The sequence below is a fragment of the Lupinus angustifolius genome, chromosome LG07 (assembly GCF_001865875.1).
Source record: "Lupinus angustifolius cultivar Tanjil chromosome LG07, LupAngTanjil_v1.0, whole genome shotgun sequence".
Taxonomy (NCBI): Eukaryota; Viridiplantae; Streptophyta; class Magnoliopsida; order Fabales; family Fabaceae; genus Lupinus; species Lupinus angustifolius.
In genome coordinates this window covers 4,115,766-4,142,286 of record NC_032015.1, presented here as the reverse complement: position 1 = coordinate 4,142,286, position 26,521 = coordinate 4,115,766, and the positions used below count along the sequence as shown (strand labels likewise).

At 32.8% G+C, this 26,521-nt stretch overlaps 4 protein-coding genes and 1 long non-coding RNA gene across 6 annotated transcripts; 1 reads left to right on the top strand and 4 right to left on the bottom strand.

Moving 5' to 3' along the window:
• Positions 832–7,858, bottom strand: LOC109351880 (GTPase-activating protein gyp7-like). Of its 2 annotated transcripts, XM_019593555.1 has the most exons (12): positions 7,493–7,858; positions 6,183–6,278; positions 5,722–5,825; positions 5,080–5,351; positions 4,687–4,809; positions 3,755–3,843; positions 3,006–3,111; positions 2,539–2,636; positions 1,957–2,214; positions 1,766–1,849; positions 1,160–1,181; positions 832–1,109 (listed from the first exon to the last, which is right to left on the bottom strand). In XM_019593555.1, the coding sequence occupies exons 1-11, from the start codon at positions 7,580–7,582 to the stop codon at positions 1,167–1,169; spliced, it is 1,335 nt and encodes a 444-aa protein (XP_019449100.1). In that variant the 5' UTR covers positions 7,583–7,858; the 3' UTR covers positions 832–1,109; positions 1,160–1,166. The 2 variants fall into 2 exon arrangements, with proteins under 2 accessions (XP_019449100.1, XP_019449099.1); XM_019593554.1 differs by having other exon boundaries at positions 832–1,181.
• On the top strand, positions 1,329–19,629 carry LOC109351882. Its single transcript, XR_002108299.1, has 3 exons — positions 1,329–1,433; positions 8,999–9,002; positions 19,615–19,629. It is a non-coding gene; the product is annotated as an uncharacterized LOC109351882 (long non-coding RNA).
• On the bottom strand, positions 9,682–13,201 carry LOC109351881 (electron transfer flavoprotein subunit alpha, mitochondrial). The gene is made up of 8 exons (XM_019593557.1): positions 13,034–13,201; positions 12,768–12,944; positions 11,786–11,997; positions 11,054–11,217; positions 10,663–10,818; positions 10,364–10,416; positions 10,054–10,194; positions 9,682–9,929 (listed from the first exon to the last, which is right to left on the bottom strand). Exons 1-8 carry the CDS (start codon positions 13,115–13,117, stop codon positions 9,852–9,854), a joined length of 1,065 nt encoding a protein of 354 aa, XP_019449102.1. The 5' UTR covers positions 13,118–13,201; the 3' UTR covers positions 9,682–9,851.
• LOC109351879 (AP-5 complex subunit zeta-1) lies at positions 14,227–20,903 on the bottom strand. The gene is made up of 16 exons (XM_019593553.1): positions 20,681–20,903; positions 20,459–20,599; positions 20,240–20,331; positions 19,433–19,529; positions 18,984–19,027; positions 18,559–18,647; positions 18,126–18,217; positions 17,899–18,045; positions 17,265–17,412; positions 17,031–17,107; positions 15,736–15,807; positions 15,433–15,480; positions 15,225–15,352; positions 14,977–15,136; positions 14,702–14,903; positions 14,227–14,455 (listed from the first exon to the last, which is right to left on the bottom strand). Exons 1-16 carry the CDS (start codon positions 20,789–20,791, stop codon positions 14,403–14,405), a joined length of 1,701 nt encoding a protein of 566 aa, XP_019449098.1. The 5' UTR covers positions 20,792–20,903; the 3' UTR covers positions 14,227–14,402.
• LOC109351878 (long-chain-alcohol oxidase FAO1-like) lies at positions 21,622–25,647 on the bottom strand. Its single transcript, XM_019593552.1, has 3 exons — positions 25,339–25,647; positions 23,790–24,065; positions 21,622–23,374 (listed from the first exon to the last, which is right to left on the bottom strand). Exons 1-3 carry the CDS (start codon positions 25,564–25,566, stop codon positions 21,623–21,625), a joined length of 2,256 nt encoding a protein of 751 aa, XP_019449097.1. The 5' UTR covers positions 25,567–25,647; the 3' UTR covers position 21,622.

The following is a 26,521-nucleotide window of genomic DNA, read 5'->3' as shown; positions in this document are numbered from 1 at the left end:
ATTTTTGTTCAAGAAAATGATGTATATACTAATAGTGTAAGAGTTTTTTTATACTATTACTATCATTCATTATTATTTTTAATCATCATTGACTTTTGCAAAAAAATAATAATTCAAATGAATGGTGAATAATGCACTGATGTATATATCTTTGCACCACTATGAGTGTATAAATGATGTTGTTTTTGTCATTACGTCACACATCCAATTCTACCTTGTTAATAAATGATGTTATTTTCAATCCATTCACTGTTAACTTAATGTATGCATTGTAACATCAACACGTTCATCTAGTGGTGTAAGGCTCTATTGAATATCTAAAGTTGAAGGTTCAATTCTTGGGAGTGATATTTGCTAAGAGAGATAATCACAAACCTCGAAAGAGATTAATTCCTTACTCAAAAAGGTGAAAAATACCCATAATAATACCAAAAAAAAATGTATGGTACATTGTGACCTTAACCCAGGATGAATGCACAAAATCACTTTAAAAAGTTTCGTGATTCTATTGGCATATATCCATTAGTTTAAGTTTCCCATCATTTCCATGTTTTTTGCTTTTAGTTCTATTAGGACGACATATCAATAGTTCAAACTCTCTTAAATATTACATAATTTGCACAATTAGATAAGTTATTCGAATATTATGAATGTATGTGCTATTGGTTAGGCTATACAACTGTATCGTGACCTTGAAGGAAAAAAAGAGAGAACAAAATAGAAAAAAATCGATAACATTCTTGGAAGTTTAGGTTCAAAAATTATAAATGTAGGTATGGAACCTAAAAGCATGGATGCTAATAGAATCTCTTAAAAAGTTTTGTAGAAAACAAAAATCAATTTCCTTGACATACATTTATTTCCTGTACCATTTTTACCATATATAAAATATATTACAAAGTATGAACAGATGGTTGCACATGATTAATTTCATGAACAACCTTTGTTATATTACATATAAAAAAATGAATTCAATTTCACATACAACAGTTGTTTCTCAAAGAAGACTTGATGGTTAGAACTTAGAGCCATTTTTCAATTTTTGTAATATCTAATTCAATTTTATGTTGAACTCCAGTACTGTGTCCAAACATAGGACCACCATGCAGGAAGTAACACAATTCTTGTTCCAGGGATAAAAAATATATCATGGGCCATACTTGGTGCTAGGGTTTCTTGGCCTGCATCATTTACAAATTACTTGTATAAACAAAATATAAAACTATATATGAAAGAGAAGGGGAAAAGGAAAAGAAAGGTAGACACAAGCATTGCTTAGCCATAAATAATGCTTGAAGATGTCATCCTTTTGGGTAAGGAATTAATTATGGTTGCCCCTCCCAACAAGTGTCAGTCCCAAGAATCAAACCCTTGACCTCTTGGTCATATTGGGAATCTAGTGGAGCTTATACCACTAGACCAACACCTTGTTGGTTATATTTTATATTTTGTGAAGAACATATCAAAGGACAATATCATGCCATATATATTTCTTTTCAATAACTAAAGATAGTTGCATAATGTATCTGACCACTATAGTATACATTTTTCTGCCCATTTGAAGTTTTGGAGATTAAGGTGATGTCTTGGAAACTAGTTGAAGTCCAGAGGAGGACCCATGCACTAAACATGAAAACTTGTATGCTATTTTTGGGATCAATCACTATGATCCATTGCTTCCTAAGATGCAGTTTTGGTTTCCTTCTCATTATATGCAAACATGAACATATGGAAATAATAATAAATAAAAAAGAAGTTCTAGTACCTTTTTCAAATATTTCTTGTGAAGTTTCAGTGCAGCAATGCAAGCTTTTTTGGCATCAAGATTTCCATTTACATCATTCAATATCTAAGAAAAGAAAAGCCAAACTTGTTATGCAATGTAACAAGTATCAAGACAACTTTTGTCATGAAATAAATGAATTAAACTTAAACTTGAAAGGTCACATGACTAACCTTGACAACATCATCGAGGCCTCGCGCTTGCTGAAGCAGTATTGCACTTTTTTCTTTCAACACACTAGCAACAAGGAAAACAGATATGGGAAGTGGAGTTTCTTCACCATTCTTTGCTCCATTTTTCATGTTTTCTCTCTCGAACTTCCCATAATGACGTATTGATTTTAATCTTCCTTTAGATTCTTCGGATTTTTCATCCTCAGAATCTTCATATATATTGAACAAGTCCGGATCATATTCTAGAGCCCACATCATCTGTTAAACATTTCAAGTCCTAGTTATCACATTCACTACAAACTGTTTTTATGGAGAAAAAACATTATATGCAATCACACAACAAATATATATATTTGTAATGGAAAAGATACAGAATACAACCAATAAATCTATCATCAATGATTTCAGCCAACAAGTTTTAATAGAACATAGTGTAAAGTTGAAAGAATTACATGAGTTATGACATAAGTATTGGACATCAATACAAATTGAGGGCTTGTTTTTAATATGCAGGCAATGCCTTAATGTTTTTTAATAAAAAAATGTGATGAAATATATGATAGTAGAAAGAAGCTAACAAACCTCCCAAAGGTACAATGAGTCGCAAAAGGAGAATTCTCGACGAAAAAGAACCATTAGCATCCGAAAAGCAAACAGATAGTCACCTCCACCAATATGCTCTGTACCCCAAGATTAAAAGATAGTTACTTGTTACTTTCCAATTCTCACAAATCAAGTGAGAATAGTGGCAACAAAAACATAATAAATAGGAGGAAAGTGTTCAGCACCTATGAATAGACAATATAACAGTGATCATAACAAAACTTTGGCCACCATATATAGGGCTGTAAGACTGTAAACTAGATGAACTATGAACTGGTTTAAGTATAACTGAATAGACAAGGGCTAAGTACAGGACTAAGAAAACTCCCCTCCTAACGATTTCTTAAAATAATCATGAATAACTACAGACTGTGAAATAAAATTCTATGCCTTGCTTTACCAATGACCATAAATAAAAGTACACAAGGATGGATGCGAGGAAGTACCTAAATGTTCATGAAGTTTTGGATCAATTACTTGAGTAATCGATGCCAAATTAGTTAGTTGAGCCTCCACCCCAACAGAGTTATCGGTGCATCTAAAGTTTCCTCGCTTTAAAAATTAAAGAGCAAAGCACGTAAGAAACTGAGATAAAGCAAAATGTAGTACAATTTGTAGCTATAAAGAACAATATTTAACTGATTACATGGAAGCTAGTGCAGCCACTCTTTAAATACATTACACTTATAAGCCCCTTCATTATTATATATTCAAATACATTATAGAATTTCTTCAAGTTCTTTATTTGCAACATTAAAGCTAAATTGTAATTTTGAACAAGAAAATCCATCTGTGAAATTTGGGCTGATTGATTTAGTTCTGTAATAGGATTATCTAACTAGGTGTTCTTAAAGAAGAGGAAACAGGTTAAAAAACACAAGCATAAGATCAAACTTGAACACTTTAAACAAAGAAGGAGAATACATCTGGTCAAATGAAGGGATTCTCTAAAACAGTAGAAATAAAAATTAGTGTTATCACAATTTAGGCTTGATTTTGACAATGTTGTACACACAATGCAACTTAAACATGTTTGGAATATTTAATGAGTGAACAGTGATTTCTAAGACAACTAGGAAATTCCTATAACAGAACAAAAGAGTCCTTTGTGTTTTTGTTAGGTTCTTGACGAACAATTTGATACTAAACATGATTGAAAAGAAATTGATAAAAAAGTGATAAGATCAAAGTTTACCAGTCTACGCATTAGACGCTCAAAACACCAAAATGCGTCAGCTTCATCATTAAGAAGTATTATCATAGGGGAGCATAGGTCACTCATTCCTGAAAATAGTTAATATTTACCAGAAGCTTACATTAGTTGCAAATGATAATTACATTTAGTTTCTTACAATGTTGCAAGTAAAGCAGATTGAAACTAACATGTAAATGAGTATGTCCTATATAATCTCTTTTCTCCATAAACAAAGCCATTACCTAGTTGGTTCTCTTTCCCTCTTATGCCCAGATTTGTCAGCTTATTCTATTTTTGTATTTTTGCTCCAATCAAGGCCCAATTATACCAAAAGCTTGATCCGGTGCAGGCCAAGGAATAATTTTATACATCTAAAATGCTCCCTCATGCAAGAGCCCTTTGGGATTGAATTATAGGAAATGCACATACTCACTTTACCTTGAGCTGAAACTTAATTTAATAATGAAGAATACGAACGGCAAGGATCAAACTTTTGTTTTCTTGATCATAAAGACATTGGTACTATCACAAGACCAACTCCTTAAAGCTTAAGCCATTAGTTGTATGCTAAGGAACATTTTTATATCTTTAATAATCAAGCATTGACTGGCCTCTTAAAAGAAGTGACCAAATAACTGATACAAATGTAGGAACATTTACGTTATTTCAAAAACTCGATGTACTTGACCAAAACAGGATACCAGTACCATACATAATCTACTAATAAATGATCTATGGATATTGCCTCTCCTCCTTTGGAGGCCAGTTCATTATCATAACCATTAGAAACTGTTACAAGCAATTATCCCATGCACTAGAATAAGATCTCATGACTAAAATCACAAGGAGCATCTAAACATAGTACTGGCCACGTCAATGTCCAAAGAGAAAAATACATAAGATTCAAAAGAATTACTCAGTTAAGGACTCACCTTGACCATAGCCAACATCTGTATCTATCCGAGCGTATACAGCAAGAATATCCCAGAGTTTTGACAAGTTCTCCTTCTTCTCATAAAAGACCAGTGTCCTATCAGTGCGATTCACATCAAGACCTGAAATGTGTTTGCCAAAAAAGAGCCATTCACCATGTGAATTATATAGTCATGGTGGGATTTTACCTCAATACATGAGCTGAATTTCAAAGAGAACATAGTTGGAAATTTCATATCTAAGTTTGAGAAATCAAAATAAAAAATGACTCAAGTCTTTCCATACAAATGTTCTACCTAAATATTTGAGATTATGCATGGCGTAAAATTACTAAACAACATTTAATAGGAGAAATATATTATAGTGCGTTGAGAACCTAGATATTCACAAACCTATTTGATGAAGAGTTAACATCCACTGGATTATTTTTTTGTCTGTCACCTTTTCTACGTTAGCACCAGCGCTTGAAGGCCCCATGGTACTACCTGCACTATTATCTTGAGGTGGTAGAACCACTCCATTGTCTGTACTTGTTTCTAACAGAACCAACGGATCTAGAATTGGTATACCATCTTCAGTAATTACAGGTGCTGTGATAAATTTACCACTTCCCACAAGAGGAAACAAATGGCGGCATTCTTCCTTCAATGCAGCATATTTCAACCTACCAATATAAACATAAAAGTGATACAACTAATGAGATACATCAGATTTAGAATTCAGAACAAGAAGTCTTAAATTGTAAAACTGTCATGTATTATTATCCCTGCATGTTAGAGGTGGAAGTAACTTTTGCTATATTTTACAAGGCGTGCATATATCAAGCATAAAAATGACTTTTAAATGCTATAGGATTAACTTAGCATGATTTTTTTTTTATATATCAAGCATGTAGTGACATATTAATATATTATGGCCATTCCATTTTTCTTTTAACAGAAGACACTAGCCTTAGAGATTGTAATGGATTTTAAATGGTTTAGGATGTAGAATATGATGGTAATAGGGGGATTATGACATGGAAGATGGATTACCTTCGTTGTTGCCTTAACTCTTCTCTTTCCTCAAACGTACTCTTCGGATCAAAGCAACCAAGTAGAAATTCCCAAACTTCTCCTCTAATTGATGGATGGATTCCCTGGTTTTGAAAAATCAATAAAGACAGTGAGACAAATTGTTCTTGGGATTCCTTGCTACACATTAACCTTTTTCTTCTCCCCCTCTCATTCTAACAACAAAAAAGAAGGTTCTGTAGTAGTGTCCTTATGGCTACTGATATTATTATTCAGTATACTACTTCCCAGTTCCCACTTTTAGACATAGAAAGAGCATTCGTGTGTGATTCACCTCATAGCTTATGCTTTTTAGAGAGATGGTTCATGACAAGATATAATTTCCAAATGCACCTATTACTATGTAAATGAAGTATGAGAGAGTAAAATTTAATATCCTCAGACATATTGAAGCTGCATTTTTATTATAAAAATGTGATTACCCCTCGGTGAATTCGGCTTAGAGTCTTGCCGATATCCAGATACCCTTCTGGAGAAAAAGCAGCATGCCACTTTCTTGCACTTAGTGTCTTACCAGCCTGAAGTTCAAATGAATTTAAAGAACATTATATTAGTTTTACAAATTGAGAATCAAATAAATTTTAAAGTTATCAGCTGAAAGCATATGATTGTTGTATTTACGGCACAAACTATCTAGTTAACTAATATATGTGATTTAGCTTTCACTATTTCTTGACATAAATATCCAACTATGAAAATTAAGAATTAGATATTTGTCATGATCTGCATTAAATCACCATGTGCAATTTTTCTATTTCTTCATTTAGATTTACTTCTCTAATAAGTCATAAACTTATTCAGCAAAGCAATCAATCAATTCAATTAATAACAAGCTAATATGCAGCATTAGTAATCCAGTAATAAAGCAACGTGAACCTCAACAACATGATCCTTTTACTTCATTCATACAGTAGCATAAGAACCAGGATTTTATCATGAAGAGTGGGGACACATAAGAATATGACAATATGTATTCATTCAAATCAGAATAAATGGCAATTTCTATGCAGTGAATTCTTGTCTGCAATTGAGGTTTCATTGATTGTAGGTCAAATTCAATGACATCATTGAATTGAAATTCAGCACAAACACAAAACAACTATCCTAAATGAACAATAGAAACCTTTCTTTTCCTTTGGGTAAGATAACAACATAAGAACATCGTTTTCCAATCTGTAAATTCCATTCCATTTAAAAATGTTTCCATGAGTTTTACATTTCAGTTATCTCCCAAATGAACAAAAGAATCTTGCAATTATTAACTTCTCAAACTCAATAACATTGGTTAGAAATATTCCACGTAGCAATGATCAGACAAATTTAGAAAGGAAAAAACAAAAACATTCTTAAAAGATAAATGCATTCATAAAATAATATTCCATAACATTGGTTAGAAATATTCCACGTAGCAATGATCAGACAAATTTAGAAAGGAAAAAACAAAAACATTCTTATAAGATAAATGCATTCATAAAATAATATTCCAGCTAAGGTTCACATGCATTGCTCATAAAAGACCAACATCATTTTCCTTCAACCTATACACATACACATACATATAAAAATACATATACACATTCATATACATATAAGTATACATACATATACATATGCATATGCGTATATAGATATATGTATACGTATACATGAACATATATGTATACATGTACATCGGCAAATTTACGCATACATGTGCACCTGACTGAAATATTACAGTGATGTACATATATACCTTGATCCTAAACCGAGACTTGGGGACATCAGTGCACTCAGGGCGGACTTCATAGAAAGAATCAGCGGGAGCTCCAGGGTCTCTCCACATCCCAAAGAATCAAAAGAATTCTTAGCCAAAATGCTTTTTTTTTCCTATATGAATATTCTTTCCAGCACAAGAAGCTGGACCCCTTTGAAATTATCAAGAAACCCAGCAACAAAAGAAATACCTTTTTGGTGAAGAATTCAAAGGGGATCCAAGCTCCAAAGCTACATAGAACAAAAGACAATTTTTTTCTCTTTGGGTTTTCTTTTCCTTTTTGAGTTTTTATTATTTATTTATTTAGAATTCATGGTGTTAACAATGTTTGAGGAAGGGGTAGTCCTAATAGTCCATTACCCTGTCAAAAATGATTTTCAACCTCACGAAACAAAACAATGGCCGTTTAATGCGTTAGAGTTTCCAAATTTTGATTTCTTTCTTTTTATTTTTGTCTTGGGAAAATGTTTTCCAGTTTTTGTGCGTATGACTTGGAATTTGTTACGTCCAAATAGAAGTTATTTATTCTTACATAAACGAGTCTTTTTCGTTTACCATTTTGAGTAAATGAAGTTGGAAGTAGAGATGATGAACATAAATAGTTGGCATAGATTCTCCAATTTGTACGGATATAATGGATTAAATGGTTAAATATGGAAATAGGAAAGAGATGGAAATTATGGAACAGTGCCACTTGGTTTTTGGTGTTTACTTTAACAGGAAAAAATGGAGTTAAGATCCACGCCAATCGCATCAAAAAGCAAAAAAAAATACAATTTTCAATGATATATTTACCATTTTAATTATAATAAAATAATATTATTATCATTAAAAATAAAAGAAAATACATATATTTGTCTCTCCATTAATAGAGAGATTCTTATTCGAAAAAATGTATATTAACTTTGGAATAATCAAGCATATGCTAAATCTTTTGGAGAGATTCTTCTGGAGGAGGTGGTTTATTCACAATTAGGACAGTCTATGGTTATCTGACCTAGGTAGTCATTTTGGAACTCATACTTTTATCCAAGATGAACTCTAGGCTATTGAATATGATCTCTAGTTAATTTAAAGTTGGGTTATATTTATGATATATTGGAGAGTGATTGTTTTGAAGTTATGAATATTATTATGGATAAGTTGTAAATTTGTTTGGAACTACTTAAGAGTAATTAAGACGTTTATCTTCAACATATCTACAAATAAAAGAATATAATAACCAATTACATATTTAAACTTAATATGGGAGGACTTGAAACTCTTAACTTTTGCCCATTCTAATGTAAATTCTGTGTAAGATAAAGTAAGCAGGTTCTGTAAATTAATGAATAAGACAAATCCAAAAACATATTTAAATTCTGAATGTAAAAATTGTGCAAAAGATATATAGAATTATGGTTCATATACTAATTGTTTTTTCTCTCATCTGAAACGTTGGAAATTAATAAAAAATTGAAATATCATAACTAAATCAGAGTTCAGGTTTGTTCTATGTATGTTTTGGAATTCATTAATTAAATCTTACACCATGAAAAATTAGAGTGGTATTTTTAAATGAATTTTTTTACTGCACCTAAATTAAAGTTCACATATTTTTTTTGAGAATAAACATATACTGTACTGTATTATCCATCATTCATATTTTATTATTATTGACTTTTCAGAAAAACAATCAAAATAAATAGTGAATAATATAGTGAGTGTATATAAACATTTATACTAACAATGTATAAATATTATGCTCATATTTTTTTTACTAATATTTAAATGTATCACACTTCACAGACATACTTTTTTCCCAGTGACCTATGGACTATTCTTACATTTTTTAATGTGTCAAAGAATGTATCACAATAACTCTACCCTATTATTACTGTATGTGAAGGTTACATTTATATTCTTCAGCATTTATACATTCTTTCCAAGGTTGGGGTTGTGATTTATTAGTGTTAAAATACTCTATCAGTGCTTTAGTTAATTTTAAGGTTTGTCCCTTAACAAAACAAATTTAGTAACTTATTTTTTAATATTTCTCTATATAACCATTATGTGATAATAATATTGAATTTTAATCACACTATATCAAATTGTTGATTATGATTCATTTTCAGATATCAAAACGGTTTTCTTGTGAAGTGATTTAATGTAACTTTTACCCACTGTAATAGTACAAAATGAACCATCACTTGGAATTTTTGAAGTAACATTAAAATAAACATCATTTTCTTCTTATTTCAGGTAAAAACAATTGCAGTTTTGAAGTTCCAAGGATGATACATGATAACCATTCTGAAACTGCATAGTGTATATAGATGCATGTTACATCTTACATGCATTATTTTTTCTCAGGAAGTTTCTCTAGCAACTCTGGTATCACCTCAAACAGATCTCCTACAAGTCCATAATCAGCAACCTGCAATTCAAATTATCGCATAAATATCGCGAAAATGTTTTCTTCTTGAGATTGTTTGTGGAAGATAAAGTAGAAGCTTCACTTAGTTAAATAGATTTATCAGATTAAACACTAGAGACATTACCTGAAATATAGGAGCATCAGCATCATTGTTCACAGCAACAATGACCTTGGAATCCCTCATCCCTGCCAAGTGTTGAATAGCTCCTGATATACCAAAAGCTATATAGAGTTCTGGTGCAACAATCTTTCCAGTTTGACCAACCTACATAGCAAATTCCCAACAGGAAAAGCAGATATGAGAACTCGTATTAACCCATGAATTGATGTAAGAAGTTGAAGAGGGTTTTTTTCGCTTCAGTTTCGATTTTGTATGTTTCTGTGGGTGGTTTGAGGGTAGTTAATTTTTATCTCAAGGAAACCAAAATTGTCACCTGAAGATCATTAGCAACAAATCCTGCGTCAACAGCGGCACGTGTGGCACCAACTATGTAAAGAAGAATGAAGTTAGTAGATTTTACATAATTCACAAAACAAAAATAAAACTTAAGATTGATCATTGTGAAACATGCTATCATGTATTGAGGCATGTAGTTAAATATTAAAATATTTTCTATGCCATCAATGACCTAGGAATTTGAATAGGGAGCATCTAGAAAATCCAGCAAAAAAGAAATACTGAAGTCCTAGACATGAAAAGTAACAATCATTAAGAAGGTATGATAAATAATACCAGCACCACCAAGTTTCTTGGCAAGATTTTCTATCAATTTAAAGTTTTCAGCATTCTTTAGTGCACGGCCACCGCTAATAACCGTTCGCGCATTCCCAAGATCTGGTAGCTCATCATCCTGGGTAGTTTGAGATATAAATCTAGAATTGCCTAGATCTGCCAAAAAAAGAACAATTCAAGTTTATCTCATCAAATTATCCAAGTTTGACGTGATAGTTGATCAATCAAAGTAAACGACCCAGGACAAATATCCATAATGCAGTTTATCCACAGATCATTGAAGCATCCAATGAGAATCCGGCAGAAAAATAAGGACCAGAAGCATTTAATATCTCGCCCTTTTGATTATCTCAGAACATAATGTTTATGCAGCAGAAACAGAATAACTGACCTTCATCAAAGGTTGAAAGGTCAACCTCAGAAATTGAAGCCTCGCTAGATTTTGAGTCAACTGAATTCTTGGGAACAGGAAAGGATGTGGATCTTATAGTCAATATACACGGACTGGAACCAGTATACCGAACAGTACAAAGTGCATTTCCAGCATATATTGGCCTGCATATGAAATTAAAATCTTATTTTCAAGACAATGGAAGCAACATTCATGTTTCGCACTTTAAGATGGGAGTAGATTCATAATGAATATAACAAGCAGTTTGTTGCACCAATTAGCAGTCAAAATCAACAAAAACTAAGGCATACCTATTGTATTATCATCTCTTCAACTCTATATGCCGTATATGAGCAAATCCATTCATTTTAATGATAAGCAAATAGCCATGGAGGACAAATTTTGCAACAGAACAAAAAAAAAACAAATTACAAAAATACTTGCTCATGAAAGGTTGAGCTGATATCAGGTCCTTCATTTTCAAGGAAACCATGTACATAAGAATTTCACTTTTTCAACTTTCTTTAGTAACTTTCAAGCATTGGCTGTAAAAAACTTCTTGCATGAAGGACCATTCATAATCACATTGTATCAATTCAGTCCTCACCTAAAAATCACCATCATAACTTGATCTCTGTTCTGATTTCTATTTACCCAACGTTTGTAATATAATCCTGAGATAGTCCAAGGTTTATATTTATTACAACATAAAGAGAACAGAACATACTGTACCTTACAAAAGTATGGGAATCAGAGATTCTGGTAACATCAGTGATCGGAGAAACATTTAAAAGGGCAGCTGCGCGTGGCATTACATTTTTCCCAAAGGAACTTGATGCAGCAATTATGTGAGAGTATCCACCACTCTGATGAACTAAATGGACTAATTTAGCCCAGGGTTCTGCAAGAGGGTTCTTGAATTTATCCGAATCTGCTACGAGCACCTAAACCACAAGTAGCACCCACACCAACTATAAAAATCCTGAAGTTCAACATTTATTAAAAATTTTATCTGCACACATAATCTGCTCCCTTGCTTTTTATTCCCCCTTTTTATCATTACAAGTTCAATATAAATGCTCAATGCATCAAGATATGAACTACGACTTATATACAGCATACTTCGAGCAATAATATCCAAATGATGGAACCAGTCATATACATTAGAAATCCCAAATAAGATATTTCAACCAAAATTCGATAATAAGGGGAAAAGTAAAAGGTAAAATACACATAAATTCCCCCAATTATAGGTTAACCTTAGCAAACCCATTAGTTCAAAACTAAGCAAAACAACCCAACAAACCATGCAGAGTAATGTAAATTTAACCCTTTTACCAGTGTTTTAAATTGCTTGCCACATCTTGTGTGGCCAACGCCACATAGTAGGATCAAAGCTTAATTGTTATTGTATCACATCACATGATGCAGCCACAACATCTCGGTTACAATAGCCGGTGCAACTGCAACAGGCCCTGGTTGCGAATCGTATTAATCACAATTGACCCAGATCAATAAACAACAAACACACTACAACTGCGACCATGATTTAAAACCCATATTGATACATAACTAGATATACTAAAAAACTGTTATAGATGGTGAATTTGGCTGGTTTGATAAAATTAAAAAGTTTAGTTAGTAAAGTTTGAAACTTGAGCAAACAAATATTTAAATGGGTCCGATGTTTGTAAATGGGGTGAGTTAGAATTACCTGAGAAATAGAAGGATGAGTTGAAGAAGCTTGAGAAGCAGCTTGATGAAGAGAAGAACCAGAACCAGCCAAAAGAAGAGAAATGGAAGAGTTCAGTGACGTGGCAGCGAGAATTGCAGAGAGAGAAGGTGCTTTTATAACACCACCTTCGTGTTCCGCTATAACCAGCGTGCTACCCTATAAATATTATTATCGTTGTTATTATTATTATTGGAGAAAAGAAAGAAAGGTAGAGAAATGAATGAAAAGGAGAGTGAGTAATTTACATATCGAGTAGAAGAAGAAGAGCGAGAGAGAAAGTGAGATGCAGAGAATGAAACGGTGCGTTTAGTAATTGCTCCTAGGATCATGTTTATGTTTCTTTGGAGACAGAAAGTAAGGAAGGACGATGCAGAATATCAGTTACTTTTTAAAATAATGTGATTCAGAATTTCAGATCATAATAATGGAGATACTTGTTTGACAGAAATACGTAATAATAAATAATTAAAACATGTTTTCTTTTTTACTTTGTTTTTAAAATTAGTTTTCATGCTGATGGACTCACTTACTTCTATTGGTCTTGAATTCATTCGTCCCTTTGCCTTTAGATGGTAATTATAATTTGTGATGTTATAAATTAAAAAAAATATACAAACGAGTGTTAGTTTAAATAGTACGTGTTTGATTCATCAAAAATTAATCATAGGTAAGATGTTGATAAGTCATTTTATAGCTAAGCTAAATAGGCAATAGACACATAAATGTCTAAAAAATAGTCAGAATTTTTAAAAGTGAATAATATGCCTCATTAAAGAAAAAAATAAATTAGCATAATCATTTAGGAATAAATTTAATACAAATAAAATTTTAATCATATATGATTTTAGAAAATTATGCAATACAAATTAAAATGATGGTAAACAATATTAAAAAAATATGTGTATTAATTAGAAAATATTTAAACGGTTTTTACATATTAAACAGTAAAAATAATTGTGTTTTGTTTTAAATACTACAAAATGTAATATGTAATAGTGAAAAGGTAGATGGGATATTTTATGAAAAAAATAATATGAAGGAGAGTGGTCTGTGGAGTATGGGATGGATAGGGAAAAAATGGAAACATATTCTCTTGCGGAGCTATCCAGTATTGGATAAAATTATAACAAGTATTCTTCAAAAAATTAATAATATAGATTTTAGATTGTTTTTAAATAATTTTTTGATAAATTATCAAATTTTTCACATTACTGGATGATGCAGAGAGGATAAAGACTGAAAAGATAAAATCATTTTTTTGGTTTTCCATATATATTCTCGCGCTAAAAACAATCATATCTGAGCCGGGAACATCTACAGGTATGTGAGACTAACAGATGTACTCGATTATGCCAGTCTAAAAAGTATTGCCAAATCACATTCCATCAGTGAAGGCCAAAACAATTTGGAGAGTAAAAGTTAGTAGACTGGGAAATTAGGAGAAATAACAAAATCAAATAAATAAGCTTTCCAGTGTATGGGAGTGTTCGGTGACTTTGGTCAATATGGACATTTGGAAAAAGAAAAAAAAGTCCAGGACTGAGCATAATATAATACAACCAAATTAAGATTGCTACACTGAAAAAGAAACACCCACTGGCACAATTTAAGCTTTCATCTCCTTCCCGGAAGGACATCTGTAAATGAGAAATCATGAAAAGGTGGACCTGTAATAAAAAATAAATAAAACAAAAGTAAGAAACTTTCACTACAAATTCTGACATACAAAAACAGAGGAAAATGCAATGATCCAGTTCATCTCAAACACCAAAACTCATATTCATTACAAGCAAAACCAAATGCAGGTTGTGTGCCAGTTCATGTGTACAGCCAGTATAGGTGACGTAGTAAGAAAATAGAATATAATGCATATTAGTGAATAACCTACTGGGAGAGAGAAAAGTATCCTTCACCTTCTTGTTCCCCTAGAACGTAAAATGGAATATGAGCAACCATCTTTGTTGCACCTTCATTCCAGTTTATGCTGCCAACTTTCTGTGCGGTGCCGTGTGAAGGACCCAATATAGATGAGCATATAGCAGGGTCATTCATCAAACCCAAGAAATCACATGCACGTCTCCAGACCCTTGCATCTGAATTTCGAGAGCGAGCCACCTGAAAAGCATATCCTTTATTAGAATACTAATAACACCAGTGACCACTTATACTCAGAAATCAACGGAAATACCTTGCCCAAGGATACACGTGCTCTTGGGAGTAATTCTCGATGGTGTGTAGCGAGCTTTGCAATGGCAGTTACAACAAAACATAAAAGCCTGGACTGTGATGACCTGTAGGTATCCTTATCAGAACCAAGGGATACATCATGCGTCATGCCCAGTCGACTTCTGAGTAAACAAAGTAGATCAAATCATCAAACAATTACCCCAGAAATCTCTCAGAACTGGAAGAACTAAGGTGTATCCTACATCATACCTAGAGGAAAGGTTTTCATATAGAAGTAGTTCTAAACTCTCAAAAAGCTCACGGGCTTCATCTTTGTGAGATCCACCACCTCCACCATGCTCCCCAATGGCCCAACATAATTGCAATGCCAATTCTGTCTAGAGAAAAATCAATGAATTTTTAACCCAAGATTGTTGCATCAATCTCCCAGTAATAGTTAAAATAGTGGCTGTCTAACCTTGTCTGGGCTGTCATAAGCTTCTCCAACTCTGTCCATTATAGGTTTCTGCAATAAGTTCATATGAGACATAGATTTCTAAAACAGAAATAATCAACTTTAAGAAGCCTCAATTGGGCTTCACCAAAAAAAGTAATAGGGCTTCACCAAAAAAAGTAATGTTGTCACATAACACAAACTTGCAGTTTACAATCTTAGCATTCTTAAATATGATATCAAGTAGATCCATGCAGATGACCAACCAAAATTTGAACTAAATATGTAAAATCATAAACTAAAGCAGGCATCTTATAAGAAAGTTACCTTCAAAAGGGCTATGAAATTTGGGGAGCGCTGAAATGTAGAGAGCATAAACTCCAAAAGTCGTTTACGAACCTAAAAGCGATTAAAACTTAGAAGTGATGGGTATGAAACATAACTTAATTCACAATAGCAAAAACTAAAAGGTGGATAACATCATGTAGTCAAAGATGAAGGTGCCCTTAAGGCATTAGGTTTTTTCTTAACACTTTGAGGTAAGTAGCTCCAAAAAAACCAACTCCTTATTGAAGGAAGGTATTAACATAAGAAGAAGAAAACATTGAAATATTTGACTATTTTGCATTCATTTTCCATAAATTAACTACTTAAGCATAAAATTCATGGTAAAAAAGATTAACATGTTCAATTTACAAAACCCTAAAGCTGCTTGCTTGTAAGAGCCACAACGACCGAAAATGGTCATTCTTTTTTAATATTCTCCTGATTATCTTACCACCTTTAACACCACAATGAGCAAGTTAGATGGTTGGTATTTCAAGTTTTTTAACTGTTAATAATATAACATGGTCAAAATGTGCCTCACCCAAACCATAAAGAGACTCCAAAGGCACCTAGAGGTGTTGACACTTTCTAGTGCCTCACCTCATTGCCTTAGGCATGCCTTTTGGTGCCTTTTAGTGCCTTTTACTACACTAAACAAGATCTGACATCCTTTGCTTGTATTACCTTTTTTATGTTCTTGTTATTTAGAACGTTATCTGTCATTCACATTTCCCTAAGACGGTGGAGTTGTATATTCAGAGTGAAACACAACAAATGTTAAACACATAAACCATTAAACAATGAAGGTTTATCCATTTACTAGAACATCTCAATATCTTCTACACAGCAGCACTATGCTGACATTTGTGGAATAATATGAATTACATGTTCACGTAGATAACTTTGTCAAACACAATAACTGAAAGCTTGATATAAAGCATGTATTCAGAGGACTTTAGCACAGGTTAAATCCAATGCTATATTGCTAACTGGAGAAGCAAACAATGTACTAGCAATATCAAAGGTTTCTTTGTTATTTTAGGATTGGGAGAAGGCCATTCCACAACTTGTGAAAAACAAAATGAAAACTAAAATTCTGTCCAAACTTGATGAACTTGCAGAAACCTCAGACAGGAAGAAATAAAAGTGCTACTGAAATTCATTCATTTTGGCTAGATTACTCAAGCTGGTATTTCATAAAAAATGGAGAGCTTGATTGAAATAGCAAATGATTGGTTCAATTGCCAGCTCTCAAGCAATTCTAATGCATAATGGTAAAAGATGTAATCAAATACCTCATAAGAAAATATTTTGTCTGGAAACATTGTAGCAAATCTTGACATAAGTATGGGAATCAAGGCACAAATCAAAGCTGAAAATGAAATTGAAAAAAGAGGAAAAACACTTAAACACAGCAAGGTCATGGATATATCTCATACTTAGGAGTACAGATTCTACGAACAGAACTCTGAATATAATGCACTAATGCCAAGTCAAACCAGCATCAAGAGTGTATGAACAAAACTTACAATCATTCATGTCATGCAATGATATGGAAAAGTACACATCAAGAAGACGAGGTGTCATGCTGAGTACTGCTTTCAACCTATCAGAGTAAAGAGTATTGACTGCAGACTGCAATAATTGAGCCATCACTGGAGATGACCAGGGACGTTCCTGACATATGACATGATTTGCTATTAATAACTGAAATGAAGGTTAAACCAAACAACAATCCTATAATTGCAATGGGGCTACAATATCAAATAGCTCTAAAGGGTAGAGCAACCGCTAGAGATGGAGGAAGACCAAGAAAACAATAGGTGAAACTAATAAGGACTTAGAGGTGAATTGTTAGTCTATCAACATGATTTAGGATAGAACATATGCCATCATTTGGTTCATATAGCTGACCCCAGCTAGCAGGAACAGGCTTCCTTATTGTAGTTACATGGTATAAAGCTTTCCAAGTGAAGAAAACATTATTAGTTATAGGAAACTTTTTAAAAATCTTATTTTCTAAGTTAACCAAAGACATAATTTTGGTAAACATGATGGCTGAAAAAAGGTGTCTGACAACTTGGATTTGGCCTTTGAAAGTAACAATAATCAAAGCACGGTGAACCAAACAATTGTGACTAATAAGATGGAAGGTAACCATACAGCGATACCATCATTTTCATCCTTTAAAAGCTCAAGGAACAAAGGATCAGCTACATCAATTGCACCACTTTCCTCTGATTCAGAATCTCCTCCACCATCTTCTATAGTAGAACCAGTATATGCTTCATCCATAAGCGCAAGTAGCATCTACAATGAAATTAGACAAACTCATTTACTATGCATACTTGTGCACCTAGACATTTTCAAATTTAAAGATCACAGGTAACCTTAGGAGCAGTATTTTTCTGAATTGAAGCTATGTTGCTTCCAATTAGTGGTCCTGAGCTCTTTTCCACCTTTTCCAATGCAACAACCGAAACTAGGAAAGATGGGCAGGAAAATGTTGAATTCATATAATTGTTGTTAACAGAGATAAAGGAAACATATTTGCAAGTATCAACACATCCTAAAACCCTCAAGTTTTTTTCAAGTAGCATCTGCTGTAGCTATCAACTTTTCCTTAGAGATTTTTAATTACTGAAGCCTTGTTTTTCTATTGGGGTGGGGGGGCTAGATAGGCTGATTATGACTATTTCGGGGATAAAATTTGAAGAAAAACTTAATCTATTGGACATAAAAGGAATGCATGAGGGTATATGTACATAGTGTTACATTAATCTTTTCGATATAAAATTAAAAAGGTCATATAACTTGACTTACTCGGCAAATCTACTAGAGATGGAAATAACGGAAGAAATGACCCTGGTGAAATCAATCCCGGGAAAGCTTTCAAAAATAGCTTCTCCAATCTGCAGGATTGGACATAAAAGTTCAGTAATGAAATGCCCCTCGTGAATTAGGCACACTCTTGCACCACAATGCAATGAAATACAAGTTCTTTGAAATATCCATGTAATGTTTCATTTTCAGGCTCCTTTTTCAGTTCAGTGAGGAGTCTTATTATGCAAGATGTAAAGCAGCGGACTGTGGGTAAAAGAAATCAAAACCTACTACAGATACTAAGCTCATTGTAAAAGAAAGCTCTCTGAAAATTAAGCTTATAGCTCCTGATAGATGTTAATAATGTTATCTGAATAGTAATTCAAATATAATAACTTAGTAAGGGAAGAGAATAAGGTACACACCTTTCACCATTCCAAGCAATCAGCTTTAGCAACAACGGAAAAAACTGCCAAAACAGTAATTATAGACAATATTACAAAGGGACATACTAGCACTTTTGGAATTAAAAGCAAACTCCAAAGCCATAAGGAAACGAGCTCAAAAATGAAGGGGTTAATTTGATTGCATTGTCATTTCATACTCCAAGCTTGATAGTAGAGGTTTACCAATTTCCAGAGCTAAACATAAGACAGTTGGAAACCAACCCATAGCCCGGACAACTTAATCAATCAGTCACACTTTTACTTTTTCCATTATCCCCAACCCCGAGACTTCAATGCCTAAAAATACCCATCTAAACGAAAAACTCACCAAGTCAAGCAAATGTCACCTTATACTAAACCATTTCATTTTATTGCAATTCCAAGTTACAGTTTTAATAATGGGAAGTGTGGCAAAGCATTTGCTATACCTGAGGCAATAAGTTAGGGAAGGATGTCAGAAGCTTCTTCTTGTTGGAAATGAGAAATTCAAGTGTTGCTTCTGCAACAACAGGATCAGCAAACTCCCTACAACAGGATACAAATAACTTTGAAGAATGGTAAGCCAAACTCGATGTTCATAATATTACTTCATTTTTTGTATCATGCACAGAAAACATAAATTGATAACCACCCAAAATAAAGATCAGGTAGGCATAACCTAAAAATATTAAAAATAGCATTCTTAATGTCCCCAAAACCTTTATGGTAGCCCCTTGACATTCTCTTCCTCTCAATCCCTCCCATCTTTGGAACATAGTTATTCAGTAGGGATTGGGTAAAAAGGAATAAGAGAATAAGCAATGTAAGATTAGAATATGCACTTAAAAAATTATTTGATCAACACAACTAATACAATGCCATTGCCAACAATCCTTTCTTATTAAACACAAATTGACATCGGTGTAAGTCCAGATCACTCTTATAACATTGAATATATTTTTTCTAAGGAAATCATTTGGTACTTGTTCGATATACATCAAGATTAATGTAGTATATAATATATTTCTGAAATATACAAAATTGAAAACTGTTTGCTATCATTCTTATTAAAGTTCATCCCCCACCACACAAAAAAATTGACTCAAATCATCAAGATGATTAATAGTTATATTTCAACCGTTAGATCCATAAAAGTTATCTTCAAAATTAAGTTATTAATGACTTGAGTGGTGTAAGTAACAACATAAATGTGTGAACTTCAATACATAAGCCAATTGATATATATATATAAGTACCTGCTCAAGCAGGAACGAAAAAATGTTCTAAGACTAGGATCAGCATCATGAAGAACAACCTCCCCAAAGTCTAGATAAAATTGAAGAATTACCTGAGAATCAAATAAAAAAATTATAGAAAAGTTTCTACATCAAAATTACAGTAAGAAGTAAAAGACACCAAATTGAAGACAAAATAAATATCATGAAAAGATTAAAAAAAAAAAAAAAAAGTAATACGAGTAAGAGAAGGCCGTTGGAGGTTCGAGATTGAGAAAGGGAAGCAACGGCGCGCTGGAAAATCTTGTTAATTTGAGGATAAACCCTAGCGACCAAATCATCGGAATTCTCTGCCTTGCATAAATCGTGAAGCTTCTTCACCTAATCAAATTCAAATAATAAACACTTAGGATATTGAAATAAGGAATGAAATTAAAATAAGAGTAAAAAAGGAAAAGTTACGGAATGAAGAAGAGAAGGATCTGAAGCAGGATCATTGGCGGTGTTGGAATCTCTAGAACTGTGAGAGAGAGTTCGGAGATGAAAATCCCAACCTCTTTCTCGCTGTGACATGATTGAATTGGATTATGAAGAATGTGAGAAGTGAGAGCGAATTGGATTATGAAGATAGAAGGAGTAATAATTTCATCGCCAAGTGTGAAATCAAAATCACGATTCAGTTATTTCTCAACCAGACTTGGTCTATCATAATTAAGATTAAGATTTGAAAAAGATATGAAAATAGCTATCATAATTAAATTACTAGATCTAAATCTTTCAACTTCATGGGTTTGTTTGTACTTCTTTGGGGCTTAGACAGCTTAATATAATTTGATTTGTTTGGTTTTTAAATTGTTTGAACAAAATATGATCGTTCAACTTAAAACATTAATCAGAGAAAATACTCTGTTAGCTAATTCAACCCTCCGATAATTAATATATTCTCACATTTTAAGAGGAAAATTCATATTAATAGTCCTTATATTTTATTTATTCATCCTTTTATATTTATCCAATATTTTATTCTTGTCGTTTCCATTTTTCTCGAATAATATTTGCTGAGCTAGAATATATGCCAAGGCTTACATAAATAACCTTAACATACAATTGAAGTTGCTCTTGCCCCCTGAGAGTTGGCGAATCATTATTTAATGATTTGGTTTTTGGTCCATGATAGGTAGTCTTTTTTGCATCACATGCATGCTCAAGTTAAGAATTACATAGTTTTAAAGAGATGTGAAGCACAATTATCAACACCCCAAATGAATACAAAGATTTCTGGAAAGAAATTTCCATGTTATTATAATACTGCAAATTCATAAAATATAAATCATGTAGTAATAAAAGATTATGTCACACTGCATTATTTCTTCCAAATAAATCATATGAATAAACTTGTAGAAATTACACACTCATAAGATATTGAACTATTCTATTTGAGATGCAAAGTGCAGTTGACTGTATTGTGATCATGGGGTTAACACCAACAGCATTAGGAAGAACACTTGCATCACATACAAACAAGCCTTGTGCTTCCCAACTCTCTCCATTTTCATCAACTGCACCTTCTTTTTCATTCACTCCCATTCTGCAACTTCCCATTTGATGTGCAGAAGTATATAAGTTCCAATGTTCACCTGGTGATAGCACCCCTTCTACTGGATTCACATTCTCTATAAACTCTTCTACTTCATTTTCACTAATCTCAGTACATTTTATTCTCTGGCCATCACTTCTATGTGTTCCTACTTCAACTGCTCCTGCAGCTATTAGAATCCTCAACCCTTGCTGCAACCCAGCTTTCATATTCTCTTTGTCAATTTTACTCAGTTTGTATCTGATCCTTCCTTCACTTGTTACTTCTCCAGAAGCAAAGTCTCTTATTATTGTGATTAAATGTGCTGTTCTTGGATAATTCAGCATTCTGTTTTTGAAGTCAAGTCCTGACTCCCAAGGACATAATGAAGCAAATGAAGCTGGTCCTAACAAAGGAGTTTCAATTATAGCTCTTGTATCTGATTTTTTGTTACTGTCACTAGATGTTGACATTACCTTATGGACTGATGTGATTATGCCTCCTTCATAGTTTTTACCTTTGAGATCTGAAATTGAATCTGGAAAGTACCCCCATGTCATTAGGACAGGGTGAAGATGAAGGTTTCTACCAATGTTCTTATTCTTCAATCCACTTGAGATCATTAAAGGGGGTGTTAGAAGTGCTCCACCTGCAGAAACTGTTACTTTGGCCTCAATTTGTAACTTCATTGTGACTCTGCTGCTTAAAGCTTTTGCCATTACTCCTAAGCATTTCTTCTTTCTAGTGTTTCCATTCTTGTTACTTTCAAACAAGAGCCTCTCAGCTTTGCATCCTGTTATTAGCACTGCACCATTGTCAACAGCATCTACAAGCCATGTAACTTGAGTCCCTTGTTTCTCTCCTGTTGGACAACCATAGCCACAAGAGCCACAGTAATGATTCCCTGATGAGTTTCTTAGCACATAATCAACATCCAAGCCAAGATTTTGACACCCTTTTCTTAAAACTTGATTTTGGAACCCCTCTTGTGTGCAATTTTCTGTGACCCCAATCTTTTTACACACGGTTTCCATTGCTGAGAGGTACTCTAGGCTTTGGAAGAGTGGAAGGTTGTGCTCCTCAGACCATTCTTTAAGAACACTGTTTGGTGTTTTAATGCATGCTGACCAATTAACTGCTGAGCCACCACCAACAGTTGATCCTGCTAAAATAAGCATTCTTGAGTCCGAAGAAGAAAGGACCCCTCCAGTTTCATATAATTCATTCAAGGAAGGCCCTTCTAGAGATGAATAATCTTTGGGTACAAAATAGTTTCCTTTCTCAAGAACAACCACTTTGTGGCCAGCACTTGAAAGAACAGAAGCTGCAACACCTCCACCACTGCCAGACCCAATCACTAGTGCATCACATTTGACTTTGAGGATGTTGTTTTTGGGGTCTTGTGTTACATTGAGACCCTTCTTAAGTAGAGATTGTAGAAGAGTTGAGTCAGATTCATGCATGGTTTCTATAACTCCCTTTTCAAGAGGCCTCTTGTTGGAGATATTGGTCAATTTCTCATTAGTGGACACTTCATATCCAATGGCTTTCCATGCTGGGTTGTCACCATTTTCATCAACCTGCAAAATTCTACAGTTTTGCTAAAATTGTCCACTTTATATGGATTAACACTAATTCTACCACAATATCTACAAGCTCCTCCAATTGTTCAAGAAAATAACACTCATTTATATTCCCTTTAGAATAATGTTATTTGTACACTCAAGTTTGAGACTAAAGTTCAACACCTTTGGGGAAAAGAAAGAGTAAAATCATAAGAGAATTCTGAAATTCTTTTTTCTTTTCCTATAATGGAAATTGTCAAGTTGAATATGTACAAATAACATTATTCTTCTCCTAATTTGTTTGAAAAAAGTTGTAACCTTAAAGATTCTTTCTTGAATTCATTATATACATATTAAAAACACATGAGCATCATATGAAACAAAGAGAATTAAATAAAGGAACTCTAGAGCAAGGTTGAATGAAGGGTACCCGAGAGAAGAAAACAAAGAGGCATAAGATTTTGATGTAACCAAATGCAAGTCTAATGGGTGTCAAGAACCTACTATGATTCAGCCACCTTTGCATAACCTTTTCTCTTTTCTCCAAGGACATGCTGGAGAAGTTGTTAATATAAGGCCATTTTTCACCAAGACACAGAAAACCGCAAAGCAAAAATGTCCCCAACCTTGTTGCTAGCAACCATAAAACCACTCTAACCAGTATTATTGCTTCTGTTAAGGCCCTTTTTGCTAACATCTCAGCAGCCTATTGCCATTGAAAATAAACATCATAATTAAGAGATATGACTAAAGATTATGGCAAATAAGTAAGTGTGAATGTATATATATAAAACTACATGATCTTGAACCTGGATCTCTCCGATACTTCAAAGGACAGTTCTTTCTTTTTCTTTTATTTGAGTGGCAAAAATATTATTTCATTCTATATAAAAATATATAAGTACCACACCATTTTGTTTTTTCCAGTATCTATGCTCCATGTTCTTCAAGTGCAATAGTACAATTTACTACAAATGGTTCATTAACCCTTATTTTCTAAACATTATTACATATGGACAAACAACAACCTGGCCTAAAACAATATATGGGCATCATTCTAGTTATAAATAAAATATGATATTTAAGATTAAAAAGTGGAATAGTTTTTGTTCAACAAATGAATAGAACAAAATATCATATTCAATCATGTTCTTTAGCACATGGAAACATTACATATGGACAAACAGGGCTAGTAATAACAAACTGCTGCAGCTACAGTCTTGGTTGTTGCGGTTTACTTTTTCAAGTATGTGAAGTACAATGTTATTGATGAGAACATTTAATGATTTGTGGCACTGTGTACTTAGATGTTTCAACCCCTTTATTTAAGTATACTATTTCCATATCTCAAAAGAGTGGTTGCAATATTAGTTGGTAAGTTTGTTATGTTATAGTTACTTTCTATATAACTGAGTTATGAAAAAATCTCAATCCCATAGTTATAACTAAAGTAAAGTTAGTTCAACTAGCAAATCTGTCACATAATAATACAGTATGATAATTATATCGAAAACACAATTAAATCGATCAAAACTAAAAAACATAAGTTAGAACCCGTCAAACTGTATCATATTATGGCCAATCATTATATCATTGAAATAATTGGATTGACTTTCCAAATAATAATATTTATATTTATAAATTTACTATATAGTATATAACTTTTAAGTGATATGGTTTTATCTACAATATTAATATTAATAATACTGCTTAATCCTGATGTTTCTATGTGCTCTACACACTAACACACAACCAGGATTTGTGTTGTACAGGAAGCTAAAGTGGGTTCCATTTGTACTTCCATGTTGTTCATTTCACTCAGAAATTTGATGCAAATAAGAAGAGGCAGAGAGGGAAAAGACCATACAGGGATAGAATAAATTGTAATCATATATGTGCACATACATATGATCATAATGATAAACATTGATTTTTTTTCCTCAATCAATAGTCATATATAATTGTGTGGAGTATAATACCTCATGAGGGATAGGATATTGTGAACCAGAAGTGTTCCAGAAAGATTCAACAGCCTCACTAGTATCATGATCTTCTTTTCTGGTTTTCAAAGAATTCATTGGCAAAGGTGGCAACACAATCTCACATAAACTTGTTAATGAATCTATCTCAGCATCAGAAAACCCATGTTTGTATTTGTTCTCCACTCTTCCTCCCTTCAACAATGGATGACACTCCCTTTTCTTCATTTCTGATCACTGATTAATTATCACAATTTTCTGATAAATACAAATGCTATATTATATATGCAAAGTTCTAGTGGACTACGTCTATGAGATAGATGGTAATTGAAAACAAAGGTAACATGGTTTTATATAGAAGTATAATTGGTCAGAAAGTGAAAATTATTTATTTCTACAGTGGTGGGTGTATTTAATACAATGAAAAGGAAATTACTTAACTATAAAATTTAGATTATAAATCTATTTACTAATGCATTGGTGCATATACTATTTTCTTCTAAACTTTTAATTATATATATTACTTGAGTGGTACTTGTATATTTTGGTAGGAAAAAGAGTCCAACAATCAACTTTCAAGTATTCTATATCATAGTTTCCACCAGTGGAAATGGGAGATTTGCCTGGTAGGGTACCCTATAACTAACCTTTTGTAGTGCCACATACTTACTTCCAGTTCCAAAATACAATCTTATTTCATTTTAATTTTGTATCTTATTTTATTTTTATTCGTATTTAATACAATCGAAATAAATTATATGGATTTTTTTTTTCAAATCTATCCTTATTTATTTAAGTATTTTTTCCATCTAATTTGATAATCACATTTAAAATCAATATTTTTCCTTCTCTTCGCTATGGTAGAGGAGCCCAACTCCTATAAAATCCAGGCTATATAAATTTATTATTATTTTATCTTAATTTAATATTTTGCAGTTTTTAGCAAGGGTGTTTCTAGTACAAGACGCAAGTTCAATATTTTTTTAAATATGGTAATGATCAAGTTGAGTTTCCTCTCCCAATTTTTTATTTCTTACACATCATGCTCATTGCATCAATCATATACTATTATTCATTTATATTACTTTTATTTTATATTAATAATATAATTATCAGTATATATATATATATATCTTTTTCTCTGATAACTTTATCAATAAATACAATCATGTACCAAATATAT